Source organism: Typopeltis vanoorti, chromosome 19 (assembly GCF_054136105.1).
Source record: "Typopeltis vanoorti isolate ZY-2024b chromosome 19, IOZ_Tvanoo_1.0, whole genome shotgun sequence".
NCBI classification, from domain to species: Eukaryota; Metazoa; Arthropoda; class Arachnida; order Uropygi; family Thelyphonidae; genus Typopeltis; species Typopeltis vanoorti.
Genome location: NC_143567.1, coordinates 79,756,614 through 79,775,285, shown reverse-complemented (window position 1 = coordinate 79,775,285; position 18,672 = coordinate 79,756,614). Strand labels below are relative to the sequence as shown.

The following is an 18,672-nucleotide window of genomic DNA, read 5'->3' as shown; positions in this document are numbered from 1 at the left end:
GGACCGTTGTGCACAGATTTTGTCACCTAGTTTTCAATATGATGTGGAAACATTGGAGAGGGTCCAGAGACAAGTGACTAAGAAAATATTAAGACTGTGGAACGTTTGGTTTGGAAAGAGGTCAAAGAAATGTGGATTGCAGAATTTAGTGGATAGGAGAAAAGTGGTGATATGTGATGGAGATGTTTAAGTTAGTGAGGGGATTTTATCAGATTTTATCTGAATAATAATAATAATAACATCAAATTCATTCATTGTATTATCCACAGGCAAGCTATTGCGGCAAAAAAAACTGCAGCCTGATATACACAAAATACTGCAGGATGCTATCAATATAGTTAATTTTATAAAAACGAGGTCTTTGAATAGTAAAATATTTACAGTACTATGTCAAGAGATGGGCAGTATCCACGAAAATCTTCTATTCTACACGGAAGTTCGTTTGTTATCTCGAGGAAAAGTGCTTAAGAGAGTTGTAGAACTAAAAGATGAGTTATGCATTTTCCTACTGAATAAAGATAAGAAATTTGCAGATCTTTTCAATGATGATAAGTTGTTATTAATACTATGCTACCTAGCTGATATTTTTCAAAAAGTAAACATGCTTAATTTGTCTCTTCAAGGAAATGGTAACATTTTAACAATGAATGAGAAAAGAACTGCATTTCAAAAGAAAATGGTGCTGTGGAGAGAGAAATTTGAAAAGGGATTTTTAGAAATGTTTCCATCTTTATCTGATTTCGTTATAGAAAATAATGTAAATGTAAAACAAACAAAAAGTCTAATATCTGCACATTTTAAAAGTTTAGAGACATATTTTTGTAACTTATTCACAAATCTTCCTGGCGAAGAATTTCAATGGATTTTATACCCATTTGCAGAAAATGTAAAAATTGACCACCTTCTGATTATTTTTCAAGAGCAATTAATTGACATTAGATAAAACACAACTTTGAAAAATTAATTTCAACAGAAATCTCTTCACAATAGGTGGATGGAACCGAGTATAGCAATTTAGTAAACACAGCAAATGATGCACTCCTACCGTTTGGTTCTACTTATTTATGTGAGGTATCATTTTCTGCAATGACAGGTATTAAAACCAAATATCGAAATAAATTAAACTTGGAACTAGACCTTTGTATTTCAGTATCAGAAGCCATCAAACCAGAATTTCAAGAAATTATGAAAGAAATGCAAGGCCATTGTTCACATTAAATATTGTAATAAATATGTTTGTAAGCTGTTAATAATAAAAATAATGTGTAAAAATACATTGCGTTTTTAATTATTATATGATGATACAAGGCATATTTCCTCTTTATAATACTTATTACAATAGATTTTTGCTCAATCAATTGGGGGTATGTGCTATTTATTTTTTCTGTCTTGGGGGTATAAGATCAAAAAAGTTTGGATACCACTGATCTAGGATAAGAGGATGACTGACTGATTGATATTAAAAAGTAGTATATGGAAGGTGTGAGTCTGCAAGATTTAAGGTAATCTCTGGTGTACTCCAGAGATCATGCCTTGGTCCATTGTTATTCAATCTTTGCATTAACAATATTGGGATCAGTTTGATAGGTGACATACAGCTGTTTGCAGATGAAGCAGAGATAGGCAAGGTAATCAGGAATATGACATGAAGTTTTCAGGATGATTCCAGTCTATTGATTGGAATTGTGGGCATGTGAAAATGGCTGTCAATTCAATGTTAGTACAATGTCAGTTCAAGTTTGGCACGATGATGTAATGAGATACCAATAGCATATTATAGTCAATTATATATTATTATACTAGAAGAAATTAATCTGCTAGGGATCATGAAGTTTTAGTAGATAGGAAGTTGAAGTACAAGAGCAATATAGCAAAGACTCCAAATATGATTCAAAGGATAATTGTAGTAAGGAAACAAACCTTGACATGCAAAAATAAAGAAGTCATTTTGCTTCTGTAAAGGCTTTGATACAATGTCATTTCAACTATTGTGTGCAGATCTAGTCTTGTGGTTTCAGTGGTGATGCAGATACAGTGAGAGAGAGAGAGAGAGAGAGTGCGCAAAGGAGAATACTAAAGATGATATCAGGACTGTGGAATGTAGTTTATGATGACAGATTGAGAATTTGTGGACTGACACCAGCAAACAGGAGAAAGAATGGTGATTATGGTAGAGGCCTACAATTTTCTAATAGGGCCAATATGGTATATCAGTAGATGGAATTTATAATCTTATGGAGGATGGAGAGAGAGAGAATATGCTAGTGTATTCATGGAAGTTCAGAATGAATGCAGCCAAGAAAGGGGTGAGAGTTAGAGTATCAGTGCAAGATTGGAATGAATTGCCTTTGGAGGTTGGGAGTATAAGTAGCATGAATGAATTCAAGAAAAGATATAAATTAAAGATAACAAGAAATTATATACTTGGTTTAATCCTTTATCCAAGTGTAAGCAAACAAGTTTGCACCTGAACTATTTTCAGGACTGGGGGCAACTTGTATATAGAAGTTATGACTTCACATCACTTGCCTTAGTATATGAAGATATGCATTATCTTCATATTCTGCATTACTTCAACCTTGATATCACCTCTGGGTCTGGCTCCCACTGATGAGACCTCAATAAAGGTCAAAACTGGGCTGGGTAGTGACCCTTCCCATAATGCATAACATTATACACACCCATAAGGATATGGGTATGTATGTATGTATGTGCTTTGCATTATGGGATAATAAAGCAAGTGATGTGAAGTTATAAGCTTCTTTTTACGAGTTGCCCCAGTCCTAAAAATAGTTCAGGTGCAAACTTGTTTGCTTCTCACCTACATACTTACTAGCAAAGCATCTGGCAAATTTAATGAAAGGAAAAATTAGACAAACAGAGACCTACATTAAAAACTCTCAACAATTTGTGGAAAAAATCAAAAGGATCAAAATATCACAAACTGACATTATGGCTAGTTTAGATGTAGTGTCCTTATTCACTAATGTACCGGTCATAGAGGTGGTCAACATTCTAAAAGATCTCTTCCCTCAGGATATCACCCAGTTGTTTCATCATTGCCTGAAATCAAATTTCTTCAAAGTAAATAACATAGTATACAAACAGTCGGAAGGTCTAGTCACGGGTAGCCCCCTCTCACCACCATGCACAGACCTATTTATGAAAAAACTTGAAAAGGATATTTTTTCCACCATTTCACCTAAACCGTCGATCGATTTGGTGGAGATATGCCGATGATGTGTTCATCATCTGGAAGGATACCATGGAAAACCTTCTCATGTTTCTTAATAAAATCAACTCACTACATGATAAGATCAAATTCACTATGGAACTAGAAAAGAAAAAGAACTTCCCTTCCTTGGCATACTAGTGAGGAGAGAAGATAACAATGTCCAACTGTCCATTTACAAGAAACCCACAGATACAGGTAGATATCTACATTATTCGTCTAACCATCATAGATCACAAAAACACAGCATCATTCATATGCTCCGTAATAGAGCCTTAAGGTCTATTTCAAAAGAAGGAGATGTACAGAGAGAACTGTCACAAATAGCTAACACTCTATTTCTGAATGGATACCCTTCTAACATTTTAAACAAATTGCTTTTTAAAGACAACCCCCAACAATGTGGAACGGAGTCCCAATATGTGTCCACAACTGTCATTCCATATATTAATTCAGTTTCCACAAAATTGGTGAGAATGTTAAAAGCTCATAACATCAGAGTGGTTTTTAAACTAACTACCACGATCAGGCAAGTCTTAAGATCTCCCAAAGATAAGGTACCTTTCTTCACATTTCCTGGAGTATATGAAATTCCATGCACGTGTGGCCTTTCTTACATTGGACAGACCTCTAGAAGTTTTGAAATAAGACAGAAGGAACACATGGGGGATGTCAATCACAATAGAATCATAACATCTGGTTTAGCTCATCATTTCTCAACATCAAATCACATTATAGATTGGAAAAACAATTCTATGCCTTACAACAAGAATGACTACAGACACAGAACTTTCAAAGAAGCAGCAGTGGTGCTACACACAGGCAATAATTTAAATAGAAATCAAGGTGCTATTCTTAAAGACATATGGAAATATCTCATCAATTCTCTCAGCTCAACAGAACTACAATATGCGAATAACTACACAATATGTGGTCATGTACCGGATTCTGACTGAAGCATTCGAACGCATGCACGCAATCAAACACGAATTATCAAATGTAACGGCCTAACAGTTACTAAAGTGTATGTTTTCATGTAACTTGATGCATTTGTTTTCACACCAGTACAGCCTTGAAAATGCTAGACAGTGACTAGTGAAACTTGTTGGCTCTTTGTATTTGTAATCATTAAATGTTATGGTCTTTTAACAATAAAAGTTCTCAGTATTAATATGTATCATTAATATACTAGGTGGTTTGAAAAGTTTGGTAAAAAAATTAGTTAAACACAGTTTTTTTTGGAAAAAATCAACTTTATTTCTCAACATAGTCTCCATCGGGGTTTACACATTTGGTCCAGCGAGTTTCCAATTTTTTCATCCCATCCAAAAATAGGATTTGTCAAATTGTGCAAAATAGTCATTGACAGCCTTGATGACTTTCTTGTTCTAATAAAATTTTTTTCCCACCAAGCTAAATTTTTAATTTGGGAACAGGAAGAAGTCACACGGAGCCAGGTCTGGAGAATACGGTGGGTGTGGAACCAATTTGAACCTCAATTCATACAATTTTGCCATTGTGACAGCTGATGTGTGGGACGGTGCACTATCTTGATGAAAGCGCACTTTATTGTGAGCCAATCTTGGCCATTTTTTCTTCAGTTCTTTTTTTGAACGGTCCAACAATGACGCATAATAGACTCCTGTTATTGTCTTACCCTTTTCCAAATAATCTATCATGATAATTCCTTGGGAATCACAAAAAAACAATTGCCATCACCTTCCCAGCTGACAAAATGGTCTTCACTTTTTTTCAGTGCTCTTTTCACCGGGCACTGTCCACTGTCTTGACTGCTGCTTGGACTCAGGTGTGTCCAAGACTTTAGAACCCTGACTTTAGGACTTGAAGCAATTTTTCAGTTTTTATTGGCCACTATCCATACCAGTTGACTGTAATTTATATAAGTAATAATGTTTTTTATTTATTACTTATTAATTTTTTTCCATTTTTGTAAACATGTTGCTCTCCAGCTTAATCTAATTTTGTAACTTAATGGATAATAATAATAATAATAGGACTCTAGCTTTGATGTAGCAAGGTTTTTTTTTTTCCACCGAGGTCAGGCCAATAGTTGAAATGGTTGGTCAGTAACTTTAGCATGCCATGTAGATTGTAGTGCAGCTTGTTTCTTTGTATATATGTGTATACTTCAGATAATGACCTTAATGTGAAGGTCAAAACGTCGAGTGTTTATTTTGGTTTATATTAAACTAAAGTTTTACTCTAACATGGTAGTTGTTTCCATAATTTGCATGAAGCATGATGTATAGATTAGTGAACTGGATAGACAAATGGCTCTCAGATAGGTATCAGCAAGTTGTGATACCTAACGATATATTAATGATATACCATGATATATGACAGTTGTTTGAAAAGTTTGGTAAATTTCCAGTAGATGGCGACATAATTCTCATTTGGCAAACATTAAATATGACCATGTTCGTCATAAAAATGGAGAAAAACGAGTTTCATGCAGTGATAAAACACTTTTATTTGAAGAAGTGGACGGTCACGCAGATCAAAGCTGAGTTAGATACAGTTCATGGGGACTCTGCACCAGCATTAAAGACTCTTTATTTTTGGATAAATGAGTTTGAATGTGGTTGTATGTTCTTCGAAGATGAAGCAAGCTCTGGACGCCCGACTGAGGTCACTACGAAGGAAATAATTGAAAAATCCATGGTATCGTTATGGAAGACCACCGAGTGAAAGTGCGTGAGATTGCTAAGATTGTAGGCATCTCAACTGATCAGGTGTATAATATCCTGCATGAAAAAGCTGTGTGCATGAGGTGCCGCGATTGTTGACTGTTGATCAAAAATGCATGAGAAAAGACATTTCAACACAATGTTTGTCAGTGTTTAATTGCAATTCGCAGGATATTTTGTGTTGATTCGTGACAGTAGATGAAATGTGGATCCACCATCGAAATTCTTGGGTTAATCAAAATTTCACAGGCTTCTTTAAATTTCCGTTCATTCCAGGTTTTTGTATGATGTAATGAGCAAGTACTTTTCCAATCAGTTTGGTGTAAGGTGTTAAGAGCATGATCTGAGAGGCCTGCTTCACTAAAATTGTTAAATTTAATGTGTTGTTTGTGCTCTTTTTTACGGATAGGGATTGTGCGTCCAGTTTTCCCAATATAAGGTAAGTTACAGGTGCAATAGATGCAATAAACTCCAGGATGTGCCAATGGCGGAAATGGCATTAAGATTGTAATGGTGTAGAATTGTATTAATTATTTTCTGATAACCCTTTAATGTATGGGATAGCTATGGTTTTACCTTGTAAAAACCATACATTGATAGCGCTCAATCTATCAATGTAGGGAGCATTTTTTACATCACTCACCAACTTAGTCACTCTCCTCTGAACCCTCTCCACAACCTCCTCATCTCCAAGGAATTCAGATGACCAGACTTGAGCACAGTAATCCAAATGTGGAAGTATCAACGCCTTATAAAGGGGAATAATAGCCTCTTTATCTCTGGATGTTAGTGTGTTCTTCAAAAACCAAGTAATCCTATGTGCAATCCTGGACTCCTTAGCAATGTGTCCTCTGAACTTCATCTCCCTATCCACCAACATCCTCAAGTCCCTAGCCTCATCAATCTCTTGGAGTACCATTCCATCAATGTAGTACATAGCTGATAATCTTTTAATCCCAAAATGCATAACTTGACACTTTTCCACATTGAACTGACATCCATTACCTTTTTCCCATTTTGCCAGCTTATTTAAATCAACCTGCAAACTCTCAACATCAGCTTGATTTTTTATTGTGCTACCCAACTTAATATTTTGTCTATTCATTGCTGTATTTTTTAAGGAATATATTAACATAGACTAATATATTAACTAAAATAATGCACATTTTTAATGGAACTTGTGCTATTATAACATTTATTATACACACTTATTCACAAGAATATATAGTAATTTTATTATTTCAAATATTTCAACCAGAAACTAACTGGTCGTCATCATTAGTACATCAGCATAATCACAAGGTGAAGCTACAACAGAGAATATTAATCCCATTTTCAGAGCTAAATCATGTGCCTGATGCCACCTAGTGGGTGATTACAATAAAATAATATTACAATTAAGGCCCAGATTTAAAATTAAGTAATTTGAAATAAAATTAATTTTAATAAAGAAATGACACAACATTATATTAAATTAAATTAAATAATAATAATAATTAAAATGGAGGGAAACATTTACTTTTATTTCAAATCACTTACCTTTAAATGTAATCTTATTTTATCTTAACCACTCACTGCATATGGCTCAGCTCTGTAAATAGGATTAACATTCTTCGTTGTAGATTCACCTTTGTGATTATGCTGATGCACCGATGATGACAAGTTAGTTTCTGGTTGAAATATTTGTTTAAATCTTATATCAAAAATCTTATATTTTCATGCTTGAATAATTTTGCATAATTTTCTCCTGCAAATTCATAAAAGTTTTTAAGTTTTTCAACTCTGGCCATGTATATATAAAAGGCACTGTCTTTTATATATACATGGTATTTATATAATGGTATAATTATATATTTGATAGCACACTGGAGACAACTGTGAATAATATGTTACACCACAACCAATACCAGTAATCTTTATTATTATTATTGTTGTTCAGGCCTCCATGGAGTCAAAAGACTCATCATGGGATGTCCTTCCTAAGAAACACAAAGTCTATCAAGACTCATCGAGGGAAGGTTCCCCCACCCCCCCACTGAGAAACACAAAGTCTATTATACCACTCCTTAAACTCATTGACCGTTCTTGCTCTCACCACTCCATCAGGCATGCCTTCCATGGTTCAGCCACCCTCCATGCAAAGAAACCACTCCTCACCCTCTTGCTCACAGTTTCCTTTCGTAACTTCCAGGGATGGCCTCTTGTCATCACTCTTTCCCGCTGTTGAACCAACGATAGAACTCCCCAGTGTTAACCCTGTAACCATCTCTCAACAGTTTAAAAGTATCAATCATATTACCTCTCCTTCTTCTATCCACCAAACTCTGCAGTCCACATTCCCTCATTCCTTTTGGTCCAGTTCATTTCAGTTATTTACTATGCATTATTCTTACTATTTCTTTTACTAATTCCAAAATTTGTGTTGGAATTATCAAAATAAAATGTAGGCAAACATTTTATTTTGTAAGGAAAACTTATGCATTATTTTTTTTGACATAATATTTTGTAGTTCAGTTGTTTCACCAGGTAAAGAATTAAAATCTATAGTTTTCTATAGTTCTTATAAATCTATAGTTCTTAACACCACAGTTTTGCACAAAGTATCGCACGTCAATCGGAAATTTTTATTATTATTATTATTATTATTATTCAGGCCTCCATGGAGTCAAAAGACTCATCGTGGGAGGTCCTTCCTAAAAACATAAAGTCTGTCAAGATTCATTGAGGGGAGGTCCCCCCATCCTAAGAAACACAAAGTCTATCATACCACTCCTTAAACTCATTGACCGTTCTTGCTCTCACCACTCCATCAGGCAATGCATTCCATGGTTCAACCACCATCCACGCAAAGAAACCACTCCTCACCCTCTTGCTCACAGTTTCCTTATGTAACTTCCAGGGATTGCCTTGTCATCACTCCTTCCCGCTGTTCAACCAAGCGAAAGAACTCCCCAGTGTCAACCCTGTAACCACCTCTCAACACTTTAAAAGTCTCAATCATATCACCTCTCCTTCTTCTATCCACCAAACTCTGCAGTCCACATTCCCTCAGCCGATCCTCATAACTATCCTTGTACAGTCCTGAAACCATCTTTGTCATCTGTCTTTGTATCCTTTCGACAATTAATTTACCCCCTTCAAATCCTGGAGACCAAATCTGAGAACAATAGTCTAAGTGTGGTCTGATCAGAGTCTTATACAACGGAATGGCCTTCCAATTCCTCCCTCCATGAAACTTCCCGAAGTTGACGTCTAAGACTATTATAATCACCTGATTTATAATTCCACATAAGTTCCCATCTCTTTGATACTCCTGCACGTCTATAGTTGATATCTTTTTCATTTGGTGCTTCTGAACTTATTGTAACATTTTTAGTTTTATTCGTATTTTTTATTAATTCATCTAGAATATATGGTGATAAAACATTAGTGATTATCGCCCCTGATTTTATGTGTGAAAGAAAATTTTGGTTGATAAATCTTTTTTTATCAATTTTGACAAGCACTCATTTATATGATAATTCTGATTGTAATGCACAGTATGATAGTGGTTTTAGTGACTATGGTTTTATCACTTTCTCCAACATCACAACTTATGATAAATGGTCTGATGCTTTGAACCAAACTCAAGGTTTTCTCAGCATTCTCTGTGTTTCTGACTACATATAAAGTTCACTTAATGTCACTCTTATCTCCATGAGCAGTGAAAAAGTGAACATTATAATGTTGACAAATCAATTTTGTTTTATCACTATTATTATTATTATTATTATTATTATTATTATTATTAAGAGAGACCTCCAGGGAGTCAACGATTCATCAAGGCAGGCCACATACTACACCCACCAGCAATCATACTTGTTCTTAAATTCATTTACACTGCTTGCATAGACAGAATCCAAAGGCAATCCATTCCCATCATGAAGTGCTCTATGAGAGAAAAATCTAGATCTCACCCCCCCCCCTTCTTAGCAACATCCATTCATAGCTTCCATGGATGCCCTCTTGTCCTTTCCCCACTCTCCATAAAATGAAAAATTCCATCAACTAAAATTCTTCAAACCATTTCATAAGTTTGTAATTCTCAATCATATCACTCCTCTTTCCCCTGTTTGCTAGCCTCTGCAGCAGTCTACAAATTCTCATTCTGTCTTCATAATGGAAGTGTCTAATTATAGGCCAATTTGTGTTTCATCAGTCGTTGTTAAGATCTTAGAGAAATTAGTGAGGGACCATATACAGCATTGAGCAGATGAGAGTAATGTTATCTGTAAGAGTCAACATGGATTTGTTAAGGAGCACTCTTGTTTTAGTAATATGATTACCTTTTGTAATAAAGTGACAAGAGCGATTGATAAGGGAAATGCATATACTGCCATTTTTTTTGGATTTTGCAAAGGCATTTGATAGGGTGCCACATAATAAACTGATATTTCAGTTGCAGTAAATGGCTTTAGATGTCAGATTAGTCAACTGGATTCAGGATTGGCTATCTCATAAGTATCAGAGAATTGTGTATGGTGGGGCAATATCAAGGAAGCAGAAGGTTACAAGTGGGTTTCCACGGGGCTCGGTACTGGGACCTGTACTATTTTATCAATGTACCTTTATATCAATGGTATTGTCAGTGGATTGCAGTGGGGATATTCAGTTGTTTGCAGATGATGTGAAGCTAAGAAAGGTTATTAGTAATAGTGCAGATGTGGTAGTCCTGCAAGAGGATTTGGATAAACTAGACAGATTGGCACAGATGTCTAGTTATGGAGTGTCGGTTTAATGCAGCAAAATGTAAATTCTTGAAGTTTGAATACATTGATGGGAGGCTGCATACTCAATTGGAGGAACTGTACTGGAGGAAGTAGGGGAGATAAGAGATCTGGGGGTGATGATTGATAGAAACATGAAATTCAGGGAACATAATGCAAAGGTAGTGAAAGCAACCCAGAGGATTGCTGCAATACTGAGAAGGACACTGACCTGCAGAGATAAAAGAGTTATTATTCCATTGTATAAGACCCTGAGCAGACCACACTTAGACTATTTTTCTCAAATTTGGTCCTCAGGATTTGAAGGGGATAAATTAACTGTGGAAAGTGTACAGAGGCAGATAACAAAGATAGTTTCAGGACTATACAATGTTAGTTATGAGGATTGGCTGAGGGAATGTGGACTGCAGAGTTTGGTCGATAGAAGAAGGAGAGGTGATATGATTGAGACTTTTAAACTGTTGAGAGGTAGTTACAGGGTTGACACTGGGAAGTTCTTTCACTTGGTGGAACAGTGGGAAGGAGTGATGACAAGGGGCCATCCTTGGAAATTATGAGAGGAAGCTGTGAGCAAGAAGGTGAGGAGTGGTTTCTTTGCATGGAGGATGGTTGAACTGTGGAATGTATTGCCTGATAGAGTGATGAGAGCAAGAATGGTAAATGAGTTCAAGGAGTGGTATGATAGACTTTGTGTTTTGTAGTAAGGACCTCCCATGATGAGTCTTCTGACTCCATGGAAGCCTGAATAATAATAATAATAATAATAATAATAATAATAATAATCAGTACTCCACAATCTTGATATCATTTTCCCATTCTCCTTTGCAATCTCTCTCTCTCTCTCTCTACTGTATCAGAATCATAACAGAAAACAGGAGACCAGACCTGCACACAATAGTCCAAGTTAGGTCTTATCAAGGCCTTATAAAGAGGCAAAATGACATCCTTATCTTTACATTTCAAAGTTTATTTCAGAATTGCAATTATCTTTTGAGTTGTATTTGCAATCTTTGCTACATGGCCCCTGAACTTCAGCTTCCTATCTACTAACATTCCAAGATCTCTAACTTGATCAGTTTCTTCTAATATAATCCCACCAATATAATATGACATTAGATATCTAATCACACCAAAGTGCATGACTTTCCATTTCCTGACATTGAACTGACATCCACTTTCCCATTCCGACAATTCCAGCCTATTCAACTTGGTCTGCAAGTACTGCATATCAGCCACATTCCTGATTAGCATACCTTTCTTTGCATCATCAGCAAACAGCTGTATGTCACCTGTCAAATCATTCCCAATGTCATTAATGTAGAGATTGAATAACAGTGGAGCAATGACTGATCCTTGTGGAACACCACTGGTAACCTTAAATTTTGCAGATTCATGTCCCCCATATACCACTTTTTGATAACTGTCAGTTAGCCATCCTCTTATCCATTCTAATATTTTATAATCCAAACACATATTCTTCAATTTATGTAACAGTCTTCCATGCTGTATTCTGTCAAAAGACTTAGCAAAATTCAAAATTATCATAGTGTATCCATTCCTCTTGTCTAGCTCAGTGGTAACATTATTTATAGAATGTGACATTATTTATAGGAATTGCTAAGATGTGACCTTCTCTTAGTATACCCATGATGTTCATTGCAAAGTAGAGATTCTCTGTCAACCCATTTCTGAATGCTAGCCCTAACTTCACCAAAATCTTCACCACCACTCCTGATTTTGTTTTATTATTATTATTATTATTATTATTCAGGCCTCCAAGGAGTCAAAAGACTCATCGAGGGAGGTTCTTCCTAAGACATAAAGTCTGTCAAGACTCACTGAGGGGAGGACCCCCCCCCCTGAGAAACACAAAGTCTATCATACCACTCTTTAAACTCACTGACCGTTCTCGCTCCCACCACTCTATCAGGCAATGCATTCCACGGCTCAACCACCCTCCACACAAAGAAACCACTCCTTACCCTCTTGCTCACAGTTTCCTTTCGTAACTTCCAGGGATGGCCTCTTGTCATCACTCCTTCCCGCTGATCAACCAAGCGAAAGAACTCCCCAGTGTCAACCCTGTAACCACCTCTCAACAGTTTAAAAGTCTCAATCATATCACCTCTCCTTCTTCTATCCACCAAACTCTGCAGTCCACATTCTCTCAGCCGATCCTCATAACTATCCTTGTACAGTAATGAAACCATCTTTGTCATCCGTCTTTGTATCCTTTCCACGGTTTATAGTTAATTTATCCCCTTCAAATCCTGGGGACCAAATCTGAGAACAATAGTCCAAGTGTGGTCTGATCAGAGACTTATACAACGGAATGATAACCCTCTTTTCTCTGCAGGTCAGTGTCCTTCTCATAATAGCAGCAATCCTCTGTGTTACCTTCACCACCTCTGCAATATGTCCCCTAAACTTCAGGTTTCTATCAATCATCAACCCCAGATCTCTTGTCTCCCCTACTTCCTCCAGTATAACTCCTCCCATAGAGTATGCAGCATCCCATCGATGTTTCCCAAACCTCAAGACCTTACATTTTGCTGCATTAAACTGACACCCCCATTCATTTGCCCATCTATCTAGCTTATTTAAATCCTCTTGCAGGGCTACCACATCTGCACTATTACTAATAATCCTTCCCAGCTTCGCATCATCTGCAAAAAACTGAATATCCCCCTGCAATCCACTGGCTATGTCATTGATATAAAGGTTAAACAATATAGTTCCTAGTACTGAGCCCTGTGGGACCCCACTTGTAACCCTCTGCCTCCTGGAAACTGCTCCACCATACACAACTCTCTGATACCTATCAGACAGCCAATCCTGAATCCAGTTGACCAATCTGACATCCAGACCCATGTGCTGCAACTTAAATATCAGCTTATCATGTGGCACCCTGTCAAATGCCTTCGCCAAGTCTAAGAAAATTGCAGTATATGCCTTTCCCTCATCTAATGTTCTTGTAACTTTATTATAAAAGGCTAGCATATTGCTAAAACAAGAGCGTCCTTTCACAAATCCATGTTGATTCTCACAGATAACATTACCCTCATCTGCCCAATGCTGTACACGGTCCCTCACTACTTTCTCCAAGATCTTAACAATTACCGATGACACACAGACTGGCCTATAATTAGACACTTCCAGTCTGTTACCACCCTTATGCAATGGCACTATCTTACCTTCCTTCCATTCCCTGGGCACCTTTGCCAAAGCCAGACTTTCATTGAAAAGCCACGTTAAAGGTACTGTCAATTCCCTAGCACATTCTCTCAAAACTCGTGGCGAAATACCATCCAGTCCCACAGCTTTACTGACATCCAGAGTACTCAGTATCTGAAACACACTCTCCTCCTGTACCTCCAGACCTCGTACCAGTCCTATCCCTCTAGCATTAAAACTGACTCCTCTAGGATGAAATACTCCAATAAAGTGTTCATTGAACAATTCCACTATGTCCTCTGCATCAGTCACTCTATTCCCATTTTTATCCCACGATATCATTCTTCCACAGTCATTTCTCCTCCTACTGGCCACATAGCTAAAAAATTCCCTAGGATTTTCTTTGGATCTTAGGGCCAATCTCCTCTTATATTCCAGTTTCGCTTTCCTTACCACACGAGTCACTCTTCTGGCCTGTGTCTTATATTCCTCATGCATCTCTTCACCTATCTCCTTATATCTCTTCCATAGCCTCTTTTTCGCATGCAATTCCTGTTTAATATTGTTTGTCATCCACTTTACTCCAAATTGCTATGCGCATTCCAAATGCGCATTTCTGCCTTTTTGACATTTTAAATTTTGAGTCTTAAGACTTTTAAAATGATAAAATAAAAGCTTTTGAGTATGTGTGTATGTGATAACCAACAAGTACATAGAAAAAATGCCTAAGCATTAGTTCATATACAGGTATAACTTACCAGTGGTGAATCCAACTTAATTTACTATATTAAGTTCATATTCTCAAACCCCAGGTGGTACATACTAGTATCTGTGCTAGTATCTAAAAATGAAAAAATAAAGATATCTTTGAAAAACAGGGCAGCTGGGACATATCATAAAAAAACAGAAAAAAAACAGTACTGTCCTGTTTGGACCATTTTGAACATTTGTTATATGCTACTGACAGAACAACAAATGTTCCATAAGTCTGCCACTGAGAACTTGTGGCAGACTGTTTATGCATATAGGAAAAATCCCACTTAGAATGTTTTACAATGTACACTGATTTTATTTAAATAGAGTACAATACTTATTTTACTCTAAATGCCAGTATAAAACATTTAATTACAGATACCGTTCTTAATTTTTTTTATTTTTTTTTAGTTAGGCAAGACCATTGTAGCCTCAAGATTTCTCAAAGCAGGTACCATTCTGACTGATGATATGTTAGACATTAAGGTTGCTGAACCGAAAGGATGGAAAGCGGAAAAGATATTTGAACTTGTTGGTAAAGTTCTGAATCGAGATATACAGCTAGATGAAAGCATTTTAGAAAGTGATGTGTGATAACCTGTACTTATTCATTTTTTTTTCTTTGTATAATGCTGAAAGATTTCAGTTTTGTTAACATGCAAAATATCTAGACTCCTGAATTTTATTTAGCACATTACCTCTTAACTGATTTTGCAGAATTTTCATTATACTTGATTAAATTTATATTGAATAATTTCACACTGCAGTTGCTGTATCATCATTCTACACCTTAAAATAGTGTTCAGTAAGTTTTAGTTAAAACTGTCCAAATTTTAAAGAAGATGTTGATCTTCAAAGTCCATTGTGCTCAACTTTGTGTCATAAAATAAAATGGCAAGCTTCTAGTCAAAAATTGCAATATTTACTAAGAAACAAAACACCATTCCATATATTTCAATGTTACAATGTGTATAAATTTAACTGCCAACCTGGATGTGACATCACTTGCATAGTATTATTATTCAGTCCTCCATGAAGTCAAAAGACTCATCGTGGGAGGTCCTTCCTAAGAAACATAAAGTCTATCAAGACTCATCGAGGGGAGGTCCCCCTAAGAAACACAAAGTCTATCATACCACTCCTTAAACTCATTGACCGTTCTCACTCTCACCACTCCATCAGGCAATGCATTCCATGGTTCAACCACCCTCCATGCAAAGAAACCACTCCTCATCCTCTTGCTCACAGTTTCCTTTCGTAACTTCCATGGATGGCCTCTTGTCATCACTCCATTCTGCTGTTCAACCAAGCGAAAGAACTCCCCAGTGTCAACCCTGTAACCATCTCTCAACAGTTTAAAAGTCTTGGTCATATCACCTCTCCTTCTTGTGTGTCCACAATTTGTGCAGTCTAGTCTCATCTTTCATAAAATTGCCAAGACTGCAGGATCACAATCCCACATCACCTCATAAAAGAAAAAAAGAGACAAAAAAAAAAACATTCTGATGGAAACAAACATCTGTGATGTGTTTTACTATACATATTTCTGCTAAGTTACTTTCTGACCTGCAATAACAAATACCGCATGGGCAGTAGATTTTACAAACTGTCAGCTTTTTTTAAAGATGAATATGATGATTTGGTTAGGCATAAAAATGTGATGATACTGCCTAGGGATCTGAAGGCTACTTTTATATTGTAATGCTTCAAAATTGTCAATATTTCTATCTATGTTTTGAATGTATGGTAAAATTACAACTTATTTGTGGTCTCAGTTGCCTTGTCTATTTGAAGCTGTCCTTTGTGAGCTGTCCCTCACAAATTAGATATGCAAATATAGAATTTAAATAGCCCACATATTTTTCTTGTTATTTTTTGGATCCTTTTCAAATGATAGAAATCTCACTGAAATACCTGCCGGCGTGGTTGGCCAAGTGGTTAGCGTATCCACTCTCCAGCCAAAAGGCTGCGGGTTCGAATCCCACCGTGGGCATGGATTTTTGTGATTTTCTGTGAAAATATTAGTGGTGGCGGTGGGCAGTAGATGCCATTGATGTAAATGATACAGTTCGCTGTGTGGATTGAGTCATGAAGACGGAGAGAACTGTAGAGTGGATGCCCTCCCTCGATGAGTCTTTGGACTCCTTTGAGGTGTTGCGTAATAATAATAATAATAATACCTGATGCCAAATTTTCAGTCTTAACTGTCAGCCCTGTATTTCAAAATATTCCATAAATAAGTTCACCATTTGTGGAGAAGTGACGAACCCATAGCTATCCAGTCAGCTACCCTTTTGTTTCAATGTGTTTATCATCAAATTGGAAAGGAAAAAAAAAAAAGGGATGGTCATCTAAACAGTGTTTGTACTGTTTGATTTTGCAGGAGATCCTGCAAAAGTTAAGGTGTCATCACTGGGAACATTAATCAACAAATTAATGATGCTATGGTTTGTAATCACTTGGTTTCAGCACTAGATCATTTGTTTTTCAAAAAAAACTTCCCTGTATTTCACTGAAATACAGGGAAGTTTTATGTATAGACAATTTTTTTTACCAATCTTTCCAACAAGCACAAACAGACTTTTGGATTCTAAACTCATTCCTCAAGTGCAACCTCTTCATAATGTAGTTAACTTGTGATCAAAAACGCTTAACGACGATGCCATTAGCATCCAAAGTCTTGGCCACAATTTTGCTGTTACACCTTGACAAGTACCTTTACTAGACCTAATGTTCAACATCGATTGTGGTATCCATAACTTAGCTCCTGAGACAGCTAATAACATGGCTTGATGTCGCCAGTTCACTTTCTAGATCTTCAACACCCAAAAGAAACTATCTCCTTTCCAGCTCAGTGCCCTTAATCAACTACATGAAGACAACAGCTTAGTCATTACTAGGTCTGTAAAGGGAAGTGCTACCTCTATCCTTGACACCAGTGAATACAATAACAAAATGGATATCATTCTTAGACACTGCCCCACTTACAGACCTTCAGATTATGATCCCACAAAATTGTAAATTAAGAAATTAAAAGGTATACTCAAAATAGTTTCTTCCTGGCTTCCTGATATCACAAAAAACTCAAACTCTTCAGTTGCCATCTCCCTGGATATATTATTATTATTATTACCATTATTATTCAGGCCTCCGAGGAGTCAAAAGACTCATGACGGGAGGTCCTTCCTGGGAAATACAAAGTCTATCATACTACTCCTTAAACTCATTGACCATTCCCACTCTCACCACTCTATCAGGAAATGCATTCGATGGTTCAACCATCCTCCATGCAAAGAAACCACTCCTCACTCTCTTGCTCGCAGTTTCCTTTTGTAACTTCCAGGGATGGCCTCTTGTCATCACTCCTTCCCGCTGTTTAACCAAGCAAAAGAACTTCCCAGTGTCAACCCTGTAACCACCTCTCAACAGTTTAAAAGTCTCAATCCTATCACCTATCCTCCTCCTACCCACCACACTCTGCAGTCCACATGGCTTGCATAAGAATCATAAATCCAATCTCCCCCCCCACACACCACTATGACCCATAGTAGATACCACTGATTCTCCCTGCTGTAAATTATCCAAACAGTTAGCTGAATCACTTGCTCCCCTTACTGGTCATACCACATGATACATAAAAAATTCTTCTCATTTTAAAAGCTCCATTGAAATTATATTATTATTATTATTATTCAGGCCTTCATGGAGTCAAAAGACTCATCATGGGAGGTCTTTCCTAGAAAACACAAAGTCTATCATACTCACTGACTATTCGTGATCTCACCACTCTATCAGGCAATGCATTCCACAGTTCAACTACCCTCAACGAAAAGAAACCACTCCTCACCCTCTTGCTCACAGCTTCCTTTTGTAATTTCCTGGGATGGCCCCCTTGTCATTGCTCCTTCTCACTGTTCCACCAAGCGAAAGAACTCCCCAGTGTCAACCCTGCAACCACCTCTCAACAGTTTAAAAGTCTCAATCATATCACTTCTCCTTCTTCTATCTACCAAACTCTGCAGTCCACATTCCTTCAGCC

The 18,672-nt window shown here is 36.8% G+C and overlaps 1 protein-coding gene across 4 annotated transcripts in view; it reads left to right on the top strand.

The window, feature by feature from the left end:
• The window catches only part of NANS (N-acetylneuraminic acid synthase), a 158,738-nt gene extending 143,215 nt beyond the window's left edge, over positions 1–15,523 (top strand). For all 4 annotated transcript variants that reach the window (XM_090408944.1, XM_090408942.1, XM_090408943.1 and 1 more), the window contains one exon: positions 15,045–15,523. In XM_090408944.1, the coding sequence (XP_090265070.1) occupies positions 15,045–15,227 (183 nt within the window). In that variant the 3' untranslated portion in view covers positions 15,228–15,523. The remainder of the gene's footprint in view (positions 1–15,044) is intronic.
• Positions 15,524–18,672: the final 3,149 nt, after the last annotated feature.